The 19,076-nt window shown below is 49.6% G+C and overlaps 1 protein-coding gene across 1 annotated transcript in view; it reads right to left on the reverse strand.

Moving 5' to 3' along the window:
* The window catches only part of LOC138468291 (exportin-5-like), a 1,210,104-nt gene that overhangs the window by 639,973 nt on the left and 551,055 nt on the right, over positions 1–19,076 (reverse strand). Inside the window, exon 14 of the mRNA XM_069608777.1 lies at positions 7,875–8,030. Coding sequence (XP_069464878.1) covers positions 7,875–8,030 — 156 coding nt within the window. The remainder of the gene's footprint in view (positions 1–7,874; positions 8,031–19,076) is intronic.

The following is a 19,076-nucleotide window of genomic DNA, read 5'->3' on the forward strand; positions in this document are numbered from 1 at the left end:
ATCCACTCGACCGAGTGTAACGCACACTGACTCCGACGGAGGCGCTGGCCTGGTTCGCGCTGCTGTGACCTCTTCTAAGGTGATGCGCAGGGTTCGGAAGACGGTCTGGACCGGGCCCCCAAATCTGGCTTGTCTGGCTCGCAGCAGTATCCTTCTGTAGGCGAAAATAGGGGATTAACTGTCTGCTGGGTAATGCAATCGGCCTCCCACTTTCCCCTCTCACCCTCCTCGAAACCCTTCTGTAATTCCCCGTAGCGTCTCACCTTAGGGTCTGGAAGGACGAGCTCTCCATCCTGCTTCTGATGCAGGGGTGCATTGGTATCCAGTTACTTCACTGGATTTTCGGATTGGTGAGAACCAAACTTGCTTGGCTTCCAGGTAAGTTTTTTGATAAGAGGTTCCCCTTGTGTCCATGCATTAATGTACTAATGCTAGTGTCTTTTTCCCCATAGTGGCCGGGGTACGGAATGCCGGGGAACAGGCACCGACCCAAGATGAGAGGTGAAATCCTTGTAGAAATCAGATAAGTCTTTAATGAGCGTTTTTTGGTAATGTCTTTTCATTCGTTCATTAACGCTGATTTCCTTTTTCCCCTTAGGGGCCGGGGTCCGGAAATGCCAGGATGCGGCACAGACCCGAAATGAAGAGGGAATGAATCAACAGGTAAGTCTTAACATGGAGATTTAGCTTTCCTTATTCCCATCTCTCACCTTTTGTTCTTGCCTTTTTCTCCCTAGGCACTGGGGCGTGACTGCGAATCCGGATGATCGCTGCTGAACATGGAGGCGCCCTGTAAAGGTGAGTGGAATGCGGCGCTGCAGCGATCGACGCGATGAGCTTTTAAATAAAAGTTTTCCTTTTCAGGATTGTCAGCGAGATGTCTCCGGGATGCGGATTTAGCAGGTAAGGACTTTTCCTTCTTCTGTTCTCTTCTTCTCTTCCTTTGCAGGTGTCCAGGATGCTGGCAGGCATGGCAGAAGTCAGGATGCAGGAGCAGACACGGTGAGCATCCAGCTGCTAGATGCAGAACAATGCGAAGCACGTGTGGCTGTTCGGGTGGGGTTTAAATAGCCTTGGAAGAAGTTGCAGGTATGTATCCTTCCTCCAATCAGGTATGTATCCTTCCTCCAATCAGGTATGTATCCTTCCCCGACCACGCCCGGATGGTAATTTAGTCCCACAGGTAAAGTAGTTCCCCTTCAGGCCTCAAGGAGGCCGGGATCCTGCAGCATGGTCTGCATCAGGTAAGTGCACCCAAGCACTCCCATAATGAGCCTGGCGCCTATGGCGCCAGGACACTGTCCAAAGGGCCCCTACGTGGGGTTGCTGGGTCTTTCCTTGGGGACTGGATATCCGCTTTCGGGGACGCAGGGCTTGAACCGGCTCCCCGGGAGCGGGCATCATGACACCGAGGCCCAGGAACAGTGAGATCTGCAGAGCTGCACAGGAACAGACCTCATCTGCTGCACTTTTTTGTTCAACCTAAAGTTACTGTAAAGTCTAAGAGAACGTACCTCTTGTGATGTAGTAACATTTCCTCGTTGGAGACTTGCTTGGTTACATGTGTAGAGTTGCTGGTAGCTGCTTTACTTCATACGCCTAAACAGCTTGTGGCCCTACTTTGAAATCTTCCATCTACAAAGACTTTTAAAACATTGTACAATATTTTTACCTAACTCTGTGAATGTGTTGTCGTACTTCCAGAAAAGGGTTACCGAACTTTGCATGGGGGAGTTTAACAAAAGTACTTGCCTGTTTTCAGAAATATTTGTGAGATCTCTTGTTTTGTCATAATAACCTCTCTGACAAACTTCTATCCAATTCTAAAAGCAACCGTGATATTAATGTCCCCAGCACCTTAACTATTGTAGTCACCTGAGGGTGTAGGTAATTTCTGTGGGCCATCCCAAAAGGGTACTTGCTCCTTTAGAAATATTAAGAGTGTGTATATTTTTGGAGTGCATTTGAGTGTTACTATTTTATTGCCCTATTCTGAAGAAGGCTTAATCTAACTGACTGATAAATAATTGTATTCAAGAAACATTGTGTGCAAGTGCTTATTTGAATACTTGCCACGTGAATCACTAACTCCCCTACAGTTCACATTGACCCCTCTTGAGATAAGCCTGGCTGCTCAACACGCTAGCAAAACTGTAGTACAAGCTTATACCAAAGGTTGGGTTCCTATTGCCAGGAGGTCTGGGTTGTTGTAGTGCACCCAAAGGGTACTGCATACAATCTTGCCTAATACTGGTGCAGTGCTTTAATTTTCCTACCATTGTGCGTTTTTACCGCAGGCTGAATCCACTGCTGCAGTAATGCACCGATGGGTGCCCATTTTGTGAAAATGGCCGCAGTCTTTTTTTTACCATTTCTTGCTTGGGATGTCTTGGGTTTTATTCTGCACGCCAAACCTGGTTTAACCCATTTGTTCATTCTGCCTCTGGCAGGCTTCTGTGCTGAAACCCACCTCCAGGTTGTCTGGCATGGCAGGAAGCGAGGGAGGTGCCCGAAACTCCGTCCTTCGTCTCTTTTGTTACCTGAATGCACCCAGTTGTGATCGTTGTAGGACAGGACCCTGCTGTGTGAGTGACAGCTAGATTGTGCATGAATGGGAGAAACCTGCATAAAAGGAGAGGTCTCGAAAAGACCCCAAGACAAACTTTGCTGGAGCCGCTTTCCCTGCTGGCTGTACTTCATTGCTGCTGCTGGAGCTAAGTGCCAGGGGGTCAGGAACACCAGAAACGAGTGCATCATCTTTAAGCTGGACTCTAGCGCCAGGAAGATCCTGAGGACCCTCCCAAAGCAGGACAAGCCCGAACCACCTCAACAGAGTGCTGGACCCCAGAAGCAAGGGGAGCCCATAAGGTGTCCATGAACCGCAGTGGAGCTATTTGCAGGTGTTAGGCAAGAATGTATGTAGTCCCCTTTGGGTGCACTACAACAACCCTGACCTCCTGGCAATAGGAACCCAACCTCTGTACTACACAGGTTGGTAGTGTATAGAGCAGCCAGGCTTATCTCAAGAGAGGTCAATGTGAGCTGTAGGGGGTGTTAGACAGAAACCTGTGTAGTTCCCTCTGGGACCACTGCAAAAGATTTAAGACTACAGGTGTTTGGCAGTAAACCCACTTGGTAGCAGTTTGTACCACACAGATTCACTTGGTAGCTGTGGCTGAGCAGTCAGACTTCCATCAAGAAGAGTTAGGCAGTATACAGAGCATACATAATAGGTACAGAGGCACAGTAGCACAAGCAAACACTGACCAGAGCTGGTGTAAAAGTATATAATTATTTATTTAAAAGACACTTGTAAATTACACTAGCACAGGATAAGGTAAGTAAATTCAAAACAGTCCTAATTACTATATGTACATCCCTAGTTATTTGTTGGACAAGTCTTAGTTAACACCACTTATTTCCAGACAGAGGTGAGCGCTTAACGTTAGATGGCACTCCACAAGTTCTTTAAAAAGGGAGGGAAAAGGCAGAATTAAGAAAGCAATATGGCAAAACACTTTTCAGAGAACCACAGTAAGTATTAGAGAAGGCAGTCTATTGAGGAGCAAGGAAGTTCAGTGCCAGGCCCACTTTAGGGAGAGCCAGGCCAAATATGCCCAAGATCACACAATGTCCCGAAGTCTCAAAAGTCTTTACAGGTGAGTAGAAAAGTTCTGTTAAGCTTGGAAAAGTTTAGTTAGGGTGTCCCAGGCTAACCCAGGTTCGAGAGCCGAGGGCTAAATCTACCTCGTACAATCGGTGGCAAGGGAAGCCGGGCGGAACACAGTACGTTCAAAATGGAAAGGATCCTCCAGCGGTGGCAGTTGTTCCTGGTAGTGGGTGCAAGTCGTGGCGTCGTCCAGAGGAAGAGAATATCTCGACGTGGAGGAATGTCTGAAGGTCGTTGCACTACCAGGGAAGAAACCAGCCGTGGAGTTTTCTGGTTAAAAGGATGTTACCCCTCTTTCGCGGTAGAGGTAAAAAGTGGTATTCCGGTTGCCAGGGTGCTTGGCACGGGCAAGGCGGCCACAAAATGCTCCAGGGAGGCGAAAAGAAGGCAAAAACTGGTTGTCCCCACCAGTCAAGTGAAGAAGATTCTCCGGACTGGAGATCTCCTCTGTCGTTGGGAAGTGGTGAGACGGTGCCGCAGGGCTCCACCGGTGGTGTCGTCGTGGCAGGTCGGCTCAGCTTCTCCCTCTTCGGCTTCTTAAGTCCTGTGGCGACTTCTGACTTTCCAGTCCCCAAAGCCCTGCTTTTATGCAGCAAACCCCCATTCACCAGTCCTAGCTGTCACTCAAACATGCTAAGCGGTGAGCCGGGGGCCAATCACACAAGAGTGTGACTTGAGTTGCCAAGGCAACTCAGTCCAGGGTGCCTAAATCCCCCTCCACACATCCTGTAGACCCAGACACAGTGGCACCACTTTGGAGGGCTTCTGTGCAGAAGCCCGCCAAAAGTGGAACAAAGGCTCGACTCGGGTTCAGGGTTACTGAAGTGAACCCAGACGCCATTTTGGCGGCGAGTTCTGGCAAAAAAATCCCAACCGGTGAATTCATATTAAATAAATAAACCGGCGGTATCTTTAACATTGCACCAAAAAGTGGTGCATTAAAATCAATGGGAAATCCCATTGGGAAATATTCCGGTGGAATATTTCCGTGGTATCCACTGCCACCAGCCAGAAACTCTGCAAGGGGGGACGGGACAGTACCCCCTCGACAAACAGACCCAGCGGCAATCTAATTGCCCCTACCAGTACTTCCACAGTATGATGGTTTGTACTGGTTCTGTTCACAATTTAAGACTAGTAAAGTCAATGGTGACTTTACATGCCCAGGGAGACAGTAGTCAGTCCCAAGGTATGGAGTCTATGTTTGGGGGGTCACTATGACACTCCTGTGTTACTGCACTGAGGGTGCTGTGTAAAACGCATACAAAAACCAATGATAGCCTATGGGGAAAAATACCCCAAAGCCCATAAGCACATTACAAGTCACAGGAATACACTCAAATCATGTCCAAGAGTGAGGATAAAAGAGTCTCACTCTTGGCAGGAGAAGAAAATAAACCCCAAAAATCCAACAAAGCTGCTGGGGGACTCACTAGGTTAGGAAATTCAGCCTAAACACAGAATTCTCCCTAACAGGGGGAGTAAGATTCACAGTGACAAATATTCAAATAAACGCTTACACACAAGGTTTCTTGAATAAACAATTTAACAGTCAGTTTGAGTAAGCCTTCTTCAAAAGAGGCAATATAATAGTAACACAAATACACTCCAAAATACACTCAATATTTCTAAATCAGTAAGTACCCTTTTGGAATGGCACACAGACACTTCCTACACCCTCGGGTGACTTTAGTAACTAGGACACTGGACATTAATAAATCATGATTTGCATTTAGAACCAGGCTTAAGAGTATGTAAAAAAAAAGTTTACCAGAACAAAAACAAGAGACCACACAAATATTCTGAAAGCTGGCAAGTACTTTTCATAAACTCCCCAATGCAAAGATAGTTAACCTCTTCCTGGAAGGTAGAGCAAACAATGTCAGAGGGAAGAAGAGTCATTCAGGGAGCAAGTCTATTGGGTACAAGTCTAGGTGAGCTGAAGCACTTCACAGGAGGTAGGTAGAAGATGTGCACAAAGTTTTAATGGTCTTTGTAGAAAAGAAGGAATCAAAGTAGGGCCACAAGCGGTTTAGGCTTGTGAAGAAAATAAGCTGTTAGCAACTCTACCGCGCAACCAGACAGGTCTCAGAGAACAAGTGGGATTACACAAAAAGAGCTAAGTTCTTAGACTGTACAGTACCTTTGGTTCGAAGAAAAGGGCTTTGGCCGGCTTCTGTTCCGGTGCAGCTCTGCAAATCCTTTGTTCCTGGACCTCAGTTTTGGGGACAAGAGAGGACGTCTGGAGGACTCCTGCACTGCAATGGGACTATCAGCCACAGAAAAGGACGAACTTTTATTTAGTGGCACTTCAGATCCAGCAGCAACTACAGTGGAATTCCAACCAGCACCGAGAGGATGTCCAGGTGGCTTACTTTGGAGTTGATTGGTCCCACCAACTCAAGGGGAGAAGTCGTCCTTGCAGGGCTTCTCTAGTCGAGGCAAATTCGGAGCTTCAGCACAGCAGCAGGGCTTCAGATAAACCCAATGGTCCAGGAGTTGCAGCAGACGTCCTCTTCAAGTTCTTTGGATTCCTTAGCCCAGTGGTCGACTCTGCCTTCCAAGCCAAAAAACATCGCCTTTTATGCAGGTTTCTTCCATTCATTCAAGCATAGCTGTCAGTCACTCAGCAGGGTGGCTGTCCTTCCCGGACAGCCAGCCAATCACCTAAGAGTGCATTTCTGTCTCCTAGGAGACAGAACCCAGAGTTTCAGGCACCTCCCTCGCTTCCTGCCCCTGCCAGACACCCTAGAGACAGGGCAGGCTTCAATTGTAAATCCTGCCAAAGGCAAAATGAACAAAGGGAACAAACCTGGTTTGGCGCGCAGAGTAAACCTCAAGGAGAACCTTTCCACAAAGAAATGGCGAAAAAAGAATACTGTGGTCATTTTGACAAAAATGGCACCCTTGGGTGCTTTCAGCTGTGAACGCAGCCCTCTGTAGAAGCACACCACAGTAGTTAAAAGTAAACCACTGCCACCAGTCATTCATCGAGGAAAGGGTAACAAAAATGTTACATGAGAAACTAGACAAAGGGGATACTAAGTAACCCCTCCAGCACCCTATTCTAAGATAGTGTGTGCTGGGTCTAGAAAGATGCAATGTAAGTGAAGTCAATTTCACTTCACTGCTCTTGGAAACAGTTTAACCAAAAGAAGGTATTTAAACATTGGGGAAATCTGGAAGACTTCCCTGTGCCACTGCACTGAAGGTGCTGTGTGACAATGTAAAAGATGATGCCTATGGAGTTTGTCAGACTCCACAACCAAATGAAACAGTTTAAAATCACACTAAAAATACGAGAGAGTGGGGAAAGGGTCTCTCTCTCCAGGTTAAAAATTAAAAGTCCTAAAATCCAGCAAAGTTGCTGGGGGTCTCCAAGGTAGAGCGGGATTAGCACATTTCTGAGAATTTTCCCCAACAGGTGCTATACTGCAGCTGCGAATGCAACCTGCAGTAAAAAGACAATGGTAGGAAAGAGTAAACCACTGCCGCCAGCCATTAATTGTAGAAAGGGTAACACAAATGTTACATGAGAAGATAGACAAAGGGGATACTAAGTAACCCACCCAGTACCAGATTGTAAGATAGTGTGTGCTGGGTCTTTAAAGAGTAAAATGTAAGTAAAGTCAATATCACTTCACGCCTGTTGGAAACAGTAGTTATCCTAGAGAAGGTATTTAAACCTTAGCAGAAATCCAAAGGACCTCTGTGACACTGCACTGAGGGTGCGGTGTGTCAATATAAACATATGATGCCTATGGAGTTTGTCAGACTCCAAAACCAAAAGAAACAGTGTTCAAATCAAACAAAAATGCATGAGTGTGGGGAAAAAGGTCTCACTCTCTACAGGATGAAAATTAAAAGTCCTAAAGTCCAGCAAAAGAGCTGGGGATGTCTAAGGTAGAAGGGAATTAACACATCTGCGAATTCTCCTCAACACCCAGCAAATGGTAACAGGGAAGAAATGGAGGTGTGAAGGAAAGCAACCAAACAGCAAGGGGGCACGCTACACTACAGGTATGCCAGGGACTGAAAGGAAACTGTAGAACTGGAAACAAACAGGTTCTGAGAATGAGGGAGGTGAGGACCGAAACATCAGAATGAACAAAGTGGTGAAAGATGTCTGCATATTTAGGCCCAGCTTCCTCGTTCAACACAAACTAGTGGTATTCAACATTAAAGGAATGCTCAAATAACTTACCTTTGTAAGAATCTCAAACAAACATTCAGGACTATGGGTAAGAAAAGGAAATAGGGTCTGCATGTTGGTAAGTACGCATGACAAGATCAGGGGATCCTTTGCTGAAAAATTCAGGAGATGCTGCAGCAGATTTACACAGTCATTCACTGGGATATCCTAGCGAAGAGAAAGAAGAGTATTATTAAATCAGGAATTTAAAGACATCTCACTTGATTCATATGGCACTGCTTTGTGCTACAATATGTGAATAAAAATGATGCAAGTTTACGAATACAGTGAAGTAGCTTTACACTGGCTGGAGAAAAACGTGCATACATAAATTCGATGTCAAATATTCAACTAAATGAAGGAATTATGGATATTTGTTTACAAGTTTTCCTCTTCAACTCCTACTGTATAAGCAAACAGCATAATTGGACCTTCTGAATGGTAACTCTTCTCTTCAATTCCAAAATAAAATTCCAAACCCAGGCATGATTTAGAAGAGGGGAAAGGATTTTCAGCCAGCAAATGCGCAGCAATACTCTCATGAATGTGATAGCGACTACACCATAAGATTTTTCTCGAGCATCATTTCTAGGGGTCAGAGATCAACCTATTTGGCTTATCAGCAAGTCCCTGACTCGTTAAATGACAGAACAGCTGAGCACTCAAGGCAACACTCAAGACCGAGAACATTTTGCTTGAACTTGGTGATTATTTATCCTCGCCCATAGGTGAGCGGGAATATGTCCACCTCTAACCTAGTGTTTTACTCTTTTCCTGGGTGATCTTTTTATGCCTCTCAATAGTGTGTGTATGGATCTATAGGCGGATACAACTTTTGGGCTTCGGTTGGGTTACCCCTTTGGCTTCCTTTTTTATTTCTTCCATCTCTTGGGTGGATGCGTGGTCCCAGAAATAAAGTGGGATTCCTATCCCCTTTACATTGTATTCAGTGAACCAGCACACCCCACCTTATGTGGAGTGCTGGAGAGATGCACAGTATTCCCTTTCTCACTTGCCTGGTAACATTTATGTTAGAATTGCAAGTTAACTTGGAACGGCTGGTGGCAGTGGTTTTACCTCAATTACTTTTTAGTCCCATTACTCCGAGGCGATCAAATCAGCCCCAGTAATGCATAGGAGGGTCACCATTCTTCCAGAACGGTGGGCTCCTTTTTTGCTACTTAAGTATTTTAAAGTATCCTTGTTGTTTATTAGGGCTTCCGTCATCCAAGGTGAGCAAGATGTAGGTTGAAGTTTTGCCTTCAGCGGGAGTCCTTTGTGTTCCCCCGACGAGTCTCCAGAGTGTCTGAAGGCAGGAAGCAAGGAAGGAATCCAAAGTTCTGCTGCACTTTGTCTTCCACCTTGCCTGAAAGGAACCAGTTCCTACTGGGGAGCTGGCTGTTCCGATTGGACAGCCAGCTGCCCCCCCTTCTGTAAACTGTCAGACGCTTCTCCAAGCAGAGAGTTGGGGGGGGGGGGGGCGGGGGAAGATCCATTTCCTTGGCTGGTGCCTCCCTCTGGAACAGCCTCCCTGCCTCTCAAACACTTGGGTGCAGAGTTTGGCACCCTGTATTTCTTCTCATAACGGCCCCACTTTGCTGGGGCCGAGGAAGGGTTCTTCATGAGGGACAATCCCTTGTCCCAAATGCCATCCAAGAGCAGGGTCGAAAGTACGGTCTTCCTCTTACGGCGCTGTAAAAGGGAACTAGGGAACCTTCTTTCTTCTCCTCCGGGACAAGCTGGAATAGCTCTGAGGCCCTGGAGATCATGGCATGGAACAAGCCAATCTTGAAAGGGGGTGAATATCTGGCCGGCGGAGACGGGGGGTGCTACAAGGAGGCGGAGTGTGAACTCTCCTCTTCTTGGATGGTAGTTCCCCTTATGGTATCGGAGCTGCGGGAGGGGCAAACGGCACAAGGGGCATCCTCATCCGGATCTACGAGCATAGGGTATGCAAAGCAGCAAGAATGTCTACCGAGATATCTCCAGGTGGCTGCTGAGGTGGTGGTGACAGGGGAGAAGGCGTTTACGGCTTAGTATGGTCTCCAAGCCCTCAACGCCCTGCTGCTCCTAGTCGGTCTCCTCGTCATCACCTTTATCATCGCCTTCGTCGGATCCCTGCCGTAGGGCCTGCTCTCGACGCATCATTCTTCCTGGAAGAATCTGAGGCGGTATCCGTGCCCCGGAAGGTTTCCGTGCCCACCCCTGTTCTATGCGACCAAGGGAGGTGGTTTCGGTGAAATTATAGGCATCTTCTCCGGCGTCTTTTCGATAGGCTGAAAAAAAATACTCCCTCCTGGCAGGGATACTCTTGCCTTTGAGGCCGTGCCCTGCAGATATGCCACAGCGGCCTTGGCGAGGGACGCCACCACACCTTCAATGGAAGGTTGGGCCTTCGTCTGATGTACCTGGGCCTCCAAGGCCTTGGTTGAGCTTGTGGCCTTCACCTTGGGGGTGGGAGGGTCTGAGCCCCGCTCCCACTTGGCCTTCTCCAGGGGCCAGTCTGGATCTTCAAGAGCTTGCCCGGATGGTCCGATTTCTTTTATGAAGATCCTGACTGTTGGCTCGTTGTCGAAGCCGCAAGAGACGCTGTACTATCCCTGGCCGCCGAGGAGCCCGTCACAACGGCGCTCCCAGTGACAGTGGACTTTCAGTGCTTAGCCTTAAGTTGGGCCCCTGCGGGAGGGGCGCCCTCAAAGGTCTTAGAAGACCGCTCAACTTTCTTATTCTGGGCAGGGGAGGCCTGCTGCCGGGACTCACCCAGAGCAGGGGCCTTGGCCTGCAGCCACTCGTTGAGACGCCTGCGCCGCTTAGTGTGCAGGGCACCATCTCCTGACAAAACGCACAGTCTTCCTCCATGTACGTTGAGTCCGAGTGCAGGCAGTTCAGGCATAGGGAATGTCCATAGTCCAAAAAGACATTTCATAAATTGCAACCGGGGCAAATCTTGAAAAGAGGCGCTGAATCCTCCTCCGCCATGTCCACATGGCGTAGGCCTTGAAGAAGCTTCTGGAATCCTCCAATAAGAAAACTCGATTAAATTCACCCTTAAGGGGCACTGAAGAATCCGAAAACGGGTCCCCATTAATCGGAAGGTGGATCAATGGAGCTTGAGGCTCGATAGAACGAGAAAATAGAGCAAAAACACTTGGGGGGTGGGGAGGTGGGGAGGAAAATCGCAAAACGCAGTAAAAGCTCGAGAGCTATAGCACGAGGACTCCCAACACTTGAACGTGCGGTAAAAATCTGAAGATGGCTGCTGCAAGAGGAGGGGCTTAGGTAGAGGGCAGGCATTGGCTGGGGCAGTATGCCCCAGAGACCAGTGATTGGTTGTTAGGAGAAAGACAGTTTAGAAGTGAAACTGATTTTTTCTTTACCAAGGATTCCCAGCCTGACGGGGAATGTTCATGAGCATGTGAATCAAATAGTCTGATCCTAGAAGCTGCCGACAAGTGGACCACTGGAGCTAAATCCGTAAAGGAAGATAAAGAAAGGATGGCTCTAACAAATTCAAGCATCCGGAGAGCCTGGTGTGTAACCACTCCTGTTTTAATCCTTCCTTTCAATCGACCTGGGGGTCCTGAAGACAATGACAACTCCCACCAAGAGGCAGGAGAGACCCACTAGTCTCAACAAGATCTGAATTTTGGACCATCCCTCGACGAGCTGCAACATTGCTGGACTGCAAACCGCCAATAACCAGGGACCTAGAGCTACTGCAGTGCATGGACTTCCCAAGTCAGATTCCTGGAGAAACTTTGGTGGACTGCGGCTGGACCTCCAGAGACAATTCGAATCCCTGAAGTCCCACCAGAACGCTGGACCCAGAGAGTGAAGAGAAACCAACCGTCAATCTTCGTTTTTCATCCTGTTCCTGTAAAAGGAAGCCGTATCCAGAGCCGCAAGAAACCTTGAAGAACCCTTTGTTGGAAGCCATTTCTGCCAACTGCTGTGGCAAGTTCACAATCCAGTGTGTTTCTTTCATGACCAGACCGAGATTTCAGGGACTGGGTCCTGTCCTGCTGCAGTGTGAAGCCACCCACCCAGAAGCTCCTATTTCCTCCTAAGGAACTGTGTTGGCTTGGGCAATACTTATCGCAAGTCTTGTGTCAATCCTGTGAGGCTGAGTGGGCGATTTGTGCGTTTGATAGTTTGCAAATACCATTTGCAAAGGCCGAACGATGGAACGCCTATATAGGGAGTCTTCTGTGAAGTCCCTGAACACTTTAAACTAACACTAAAGTCAATACATGTCTGAAGATATATCCTTTGGAACTCTGACTTTCCTGCAACCAAACCCTATCCTGACCTGACCTGCCCTGCCCAGCCTAGAGATGGCTCCTAGACCATTACGGTCCTCTTTTGCCTCTGCGAAAACTCATGCTCTAGAATAGGGAAGGACTTTGATAAGGCTTGTGTCTTGAAAATATAACAAGCGTGACAGGTACTTACTTGCTAAAAATAAAATTGTGTTTACTATCTTTGTAATAGAATAAGTTACAAAGTGTCCTGAAATTTACACTTTTAGGTTGCTGGTTCCTCCTTTAAAAAGTATATATGTTGGTTTACATTGAACTGTGTTTCACTCTTCTTAAAAGTAATAGTGTTGGTACTGTATTATTCTTAACTGAATGAGTGTAAAAGCTTATCAATAGGTTTTACCTACCATGAATAACTGTTCTTAAAGCATACTATTGGGGTTTGCTTCGCCCGATTTGCTTAATGCAAGTCTATAACAGTCTTGAAGTTAAAACTAGTCTATGAGTTGCTTATAGCCCCACTGAAAAAATATAAGTCCTTACTTACCTTGAACTGCTGATTGCCTTTCTCAAGTCTGCTACTTACTTACCCTAGAATTGTATTTTACACTTCTGAAAAGTATCATTGGTAAAACGGTCTATTCCATTTTTAGAAATAGTGTAGTCAGCATATACACATAGGTTATACTGACCATGAGTAGCTGTTGCTCTTAAACTGTAATGTTGGGTTGTGGTTTCCCTGAATTGCTTTAGAGCACTTCTAAAATAGTTTTACTAGATTCTTACTTGTCCACAAGTAGCTCAAGACCCTGCTCAGTAAGAATGTGTATAGTCATAAATTACTCACCATAGTGACCAACGTACTTGTTGGGGAGAATTCTCAGAAATGTGCCAATTCCCTCCACCTTAGAGACCACCAGCAACTTTGCGGGATTTTGAGGACTTGATTTTTTGAACGTGGAGCGAGAGAGACCCTTTTCCCCACTCATGTATTTTTTTTTTTAAATTTGGTTTTATTCATTTTTGCATACAAAACAATTCTCTCGCGTTCGAGAGCAAACAATGAAAACTCAGCTCAATTGTGCATCAGAAAATCAGAAAAACAAGGGAAAACAAAAAAAAAAAGGCAATGAAGAGAAAGCAGAAAAAAGGTTGCACCACATGGTACCCATAACCTCATTTCGGACCTTCACAGTTTGTTCTCGCAGTTGAGTTAGACAAGGCACAACAAGTTACTTCTCTCGTTCCCCTTCTGCTGGTTCCCCTCCACACCCCCCCCCCCACTCCGGGCTGGGTCTATAGTTTAGTAGTGACAAAGGGTCTGTGCGTTCATTCGTGATCTTGTGCGTCAACGGGTTTTCCCTTGACGTTTTGGTTTGTTTGAGGTCTCCTTTATTGGGGGGTGCTTCTATGCATTCCATTCAATTTCTCTGATCTTTCTCTGGGACAACTAGTATGTACTTTTTGGGCCAGAGGAGATGTGAATGTTTTCCTGGGGGTGTATGTGTTTTGAACTAGGCTTGGGTAGTGTCTTCCCCATGCGCTACGTCAGGTGAGTATTTGTTCAGGAAATCTGGCCATAGGATATCGCATTGTGTCGATTTACCATGTAGGGATGTCGTTATTTTCTCCATGGTGCACATGTTCATTGCCACATTGACCCATTATTTTTCGGAGGGGGTTGTGGCAGATTTCCATTTTATTGTTAGAAGCGCTCGGGCGGCAAGCAAAAGATGTGGGGCCAGGCCCTGTACTCTTCTCCATTCATCCTCACATTTTTCAAACCCAAACAAGACAAGGTGAGGATCCACGAGTCTCTGGATGCCATCTATGTCCCTGATCCATCCCAGCACTTCGTCCCAATAGACCTTAATTCGAGGACATTCCCACCACATATGCCAATAGTCAGCGATTTTTTCCACATTCACGGCAACACCGGGGGTCAGCTGTTTGATACATTATGGATAGCCTACTTGGGTCATATTGCCACCTATGTAGAAACTTGACAGCATTTAATTTATATTGGGGTAGAGGTTTTGAATGTTGCACGGCACATTTTGTCCCATGTGTCATTGTCAATATCTGTCCCCAGGTCCTTGTCCCACCTCACTCTGAGAGGGTCTGTGTTACCTCTTTCTGCCTCTATTAATGTTTTGTATATCATTGATATTAGGCATTCATGTTTGTTCTGGAATCGAGTAACTTTTCAAAGGGGGTAAGTTCCCTGCTCAATTTCTCCTTCCGTTCCTGTTTGGTCAACACTCCTTTTATCTGTTGAAAGTGCAATGTGGACAGTACTCCTATTCCTAATGCTTCTGTTAGTTCTGGTAGTGTTATGAAGGATTCGCTCCGCACAAGCTGGCATACCCTTTCAAACCCCGCCTCGTACCAGGTCTGAAATCTCTCAACATTGGGGATATGATTGATTATACCCGGGCACCATAAGTGGCTAGGCGGTGATGGCCATGTGGTGATCTCTCATTCCTGTGCCTTCTTTACATATTTCCCAAATAGTTGCTAGGATTGCATGCGCCTTGGACCTAGTCAATATTCTCCTCCTCGGGGCCCATAGCCACTCAGACCATTGCCGGGTGGAAATAATGGTTATCCATTGCGATCCACTGTGGTTCATTCTGGTTACGTAAGGAACAAGTTACTTACCTGTAACTGTTGTTCTCCAGCATGGGTCTGGCATGGATTCACATGCTCATGAATATTCCCCGTCGTCAGGCTGGGAATCCTCGGTAAAGAAAAAACCAGTATCAGTTTCGTTTCTGATCTGTCTTTCGTAGTAATAACCAATCACTGGTCTCTGCGTCATACTGACCACAGCCAATGACTGCCCTCTACCTAAGCACCGCCTCTGGCAGCCATCTTCAGATTTGGAAGCACGTGAAGTGGCAGTATGACCAAGTGAAGAGCCGCAGAGGGGTAGGCGGGAGGGTTCGCATGTGAATCCATGCCAGACCCATGCTGGAGAACAACAGTTACAGGTAAGTAACTTGTTCCTTCTCCAGCATGGGGTCTGGCATGGATTCACATGCTCATGAATAAAGAATACATAGCAGTACACACATGCACAACCACGGGAGGTGGCAAAGGCTCAACATTAAGCATCACATCAACTCAACATTAAGCATCTTACCTCCTCACCAGGCTCACCTCAGGCGAACAGGTTGCGCAGCACTGCTTGGCCGACCCTGGACTCCTCCCTGGAATCCCGGTCGACGCAGTAGAATTTCGTGAAGGTGTGCGTCGACCTCCACGTAGCAGCCCTGCATATGTCCAGCAGGGGCACACCAGATAGGAACGCCGTGGTAGCTGCGATCGCTCTGGTGGAATGGGCTCTCGGACGGCCAGGCAGCGGTCGGTTTGCCAACCGGTGACAGTACATGATACAGCCGGAGAGCCATCTGGAGATGGAAGCCTTCGAGAGAGCCTTCCCCTGATTGACAGGTCCAAAGTTCACAAAGAGTTGCGACGTCTTCCGAAAACCCTTCGTGCGGTCCACGTAGAACTTCAGCGCTCTAGCTACATCCAGCGAGTGCAAAGTCCTCTCAGCCGGCGACGAAGGCGACGGGAAGAACACAGGTAACACCAAGGGTTCGTTGAGATGGAAGTCCGACGGTACCTTGGGCATGAAGGAGGGGTGCGTCCTGAGCACTACCCTCGTGTCGTGGAAAGTCAAGTACGGGGCCTTGCAGGAAAGGGCCTGGATCTCTCCCACTCGTCGTGCGGAGGTGATGGCCACAAGAAAAGCTGTTTTCCACGATAGAAACTTCAACGGGGCCGAGTGCAGAGGCTCGAACGGAGGTCCCATGAGCTTGGTCAGCACCACGTTGAGCACCCACGCCGGGGCCGGAGCCTTCACCGGCGGGAACGATCTGAACAGTCCCTTCATGAACTCTTTCACCAGACGATGAGACCACAAGGACGTCCGCCCCGTGGTTCTGGTGTATCGGGAGATCGCAGCAAGATGAATCTTGATGGACGCGTGTGCCAAACCAGCTTTGGCCAGCGTCAGCAGGTACGGCAGTACTTGGGGAGCCGTAATCCGTAGAGGGTTAATCTTCTGTGCGTGGCACCAGACAGAGAACCTCTTCCATTTGTGTCCGTAGCATTTAAGAGTCGAGGACGCCCTGGCCTTTGCAAGAACCTCTCTGCAATCGGCCGGTATGTCGTATCCTCCAAACTCTAGCGCTGCAGGAGCCAGGCCTGCAAGTTCAGCAACTTCGGGTCGTGGTGGAGGATGGCGCCTCCTTCCCTGGAGAGTAGATCCGCGTCCGCCGGCAGCTTGATCAGCGGGGACGCTGACAAGTCCAGAAGGTCCGGGAACCATATCTGCCTCGGCCACGCAGGTGCGACGAGGATCATCCTGCACCGTGACCTCTTGAGCTGGTTGACGAGCCGGATTAGCAGAGGCAAGGGAGGGAACGCGTAGAGGAACAGGCCCTCCCAGGGGAACGAGAAAGCATCGCCCATGCTCCTCGTCTGGGGAAACCTGCTGGCGAACCTCCGGCACTTGGTGTTCGTCGCCGTCGCGAACAGGTCGATCTGGGGTGTGCCCCACCGTCGGAAGAGGCGATCCACCAGATCCTGCCGTAGTTCCCACTCGTGGCACGAGCGCAGCTCCCTGCTGAGTGAGTCGGCGATGGTGTTTTTTATCCCTGCCAGATGAAACGGCACCAGAAAAATCCCTTGGGCGACGGCCCAATGCCACAGGTCCTGCGCCTCCTTGGACAGCGCTGGGGACCTGGTTCCGCCCTGTTTCCTGATGTAAAACATGGTGGTGGTGTTGTCGGTGAAGATCCTCACCACCTTGCCCTTGAGGGACGGAAGGAAGGACCTGAGGGCCCAAAACACTGCACGGAGCTCCAGGACGTTGATATGCAGGGACTTCTCCGTCGGGAGCCAGAGTCCCCTCGCGTGCAGATTTTCGGTGTGCGCTCCCCACCCTTCCAGGGAGGCATCCGTGGTCACAGTCTCCTGGTGGGCTGGGGTCTGGAAGTCCATGCCCGCCGTCAGATGTGCGCGGGTACCCCACCACCGTATCGCTCGTCGGAAACTCTCGTCGAGCTTGATCCTTTCCTCGAAGCTGCCCGTCGTCTGGATCCAGCGCGCATCCAGGAATTCTTGCAACGGGCGCATCCGGAGCCTGCACATGGGAATGAGGTAGATGCAGGAAGACATCATCCCGAGGAGGGACTTGATGGATCTCACTTTGGCCGCGTCGGCCACCAACATCCGTTGCACCTTGCCCAAGATGGTCCTGGTCCTCTCCTCCGACGGGGAGGCCAGAAGGGACACTGTGTCGAGCCTCGCTCCCAGAAACAGTGCGACTTGCGCGGGCACCAGGCGGGATTTGGCGTAGTTCACAGAGAATCCCAGGTCCGTGAGGAGTTGGACGGTCCTTGCCGTGTGGACCACGGCGAGCTCCTTCGTCTTGGCGCGGATGAGCCAGTCGTCCAGGTAGGGGTAGACGTGAATACCCTCGCGGCGCAGCTGCGCCGCCACCGGTGCGAGGCACTTGGTGAATACCCTGGGTGCCGACCGTAGTCCGAAGGGAAGGGCTTTGAACTGGTAATGACGCCCTTGGACCACGAACCTGAGGAATTTTCGGTGCCCCTTTAGGATGGGAATGTGGAAGTAGGCATCCTCCAAATCCAACGACGATAGGAAGTCTCCTTCCTCCAGTTGACCCAGGACGTGCTGGAGGGTGACCATCCGGAACTTCTGCGCCTTGATGAACTTGTTCAGCCGTCGCAGGTCCAGGATGGGGCGCCATCCTCCCGTCTTCTTCTTCACGAGGAAGTATCGCGAGTAGACTCCGGAGCCCCGAAGCCTCTTTGGGACGAGTTCGATGGCGCCCTTTCTGAGCATCGCCTTTACCTCCAGGAGAAGTTGAGGGACGTGAAGTTCTTTCCTGGCCACGGGGGGGACGCGCGGGCACCTTCTTTGAAACTCGAGCGCGTGGCCCCGGGCCAGGGCGTCCAGCACCCAACGGTCGGTGGAGATGGACTCCCACACGCTGACGAAGCCCGCCAGCCGGCCTCCCACCGGGGTGCTTCGGTGGGGGCCCGACCCCACGGCCGGTTCAATCCTGGACGCGGCCTTGCCGCCTTGACCTCTTTGGCGACGACGGCGGGGTCCGCTAGACTTGCCTCGTCCTCTGAAGGCCTCTTGCGACGACGAGCGGGCCGCTTGACGGTAGGAAGCGAAACCGCCGCCGGAACCTTTGGAGGCGCCCTTGCCTCCGCCGCTCCGAAAGGGCGTCCGTCGTTGCTGCAGGACTCCAAGGGCCCGGGCCGTCTCAGTATCCGCCTTGATGGCCTGAAGGGAATCGTCCACTGTCTTCCCAAACAGGTTGTTCCCGTCGAAGGGCATGTCCAGGACTCTGGTCTGGACGTCCTGCCGAAAGTCCGTAGCTTTGAGCCATCCACGACGTCGAAGGCAAACGCCGTTGCCCAGCTGGCGGAACCCAGTGTCGGCGATGTCCGTCGCCACGGTGATGGCGTGGTCCGAAGCCACTTCACCTTCCTGGAGGATCTCAAGGGCCTCCGCCCTCTTGTCGTCCGGCAGAAAATCCAGCAGGGGAGCTATCTTGTACCAGAGCTCCCTGTCGTAGCGGGCCACGATAGCCAAGGCGTTGGCCGCTTTAATCGTCGTCGCTGCCGACGAGATGACTCTACGTCCCATAGCATCCAATTTCTTTCCCTCGCCGTCCGGCGGGGAAGTCGATGTGGAGGCCGCACCCCCCCCCCCCGCTTTCTTCCTGGCTGCCGCGGAGACGACGGAGTCCGGGGTAGGCTGCGCCCGGAGGCATAGGGGGGCCGTGTCCGGGACCCGGTACTTTTTCTCGTACCGGTCTCTTCTAGCTGGCGTAGTGGAAGGGTTCTTGAGGAGGGAAAGGCCCTCATCCCAAATGTCGTCCAACAGAGGCACTGCGAGGACCGTC

Source organism: Ambystoma mexicanum, chromosome 4q (assembly GCF_040938575.1).
Source record: "Ambystoma mexicanum isolate Mex_15411 chromosome 4q, UKY_AmexF1_1, whole genome shotgun sequence".
Taxonomy (NCBI): Eukaryota; Metazoa; Chordata; class Amphibia; order Caudata; family Ambystomatidae; genus Ambystoma; species Ambystoma mexicanum.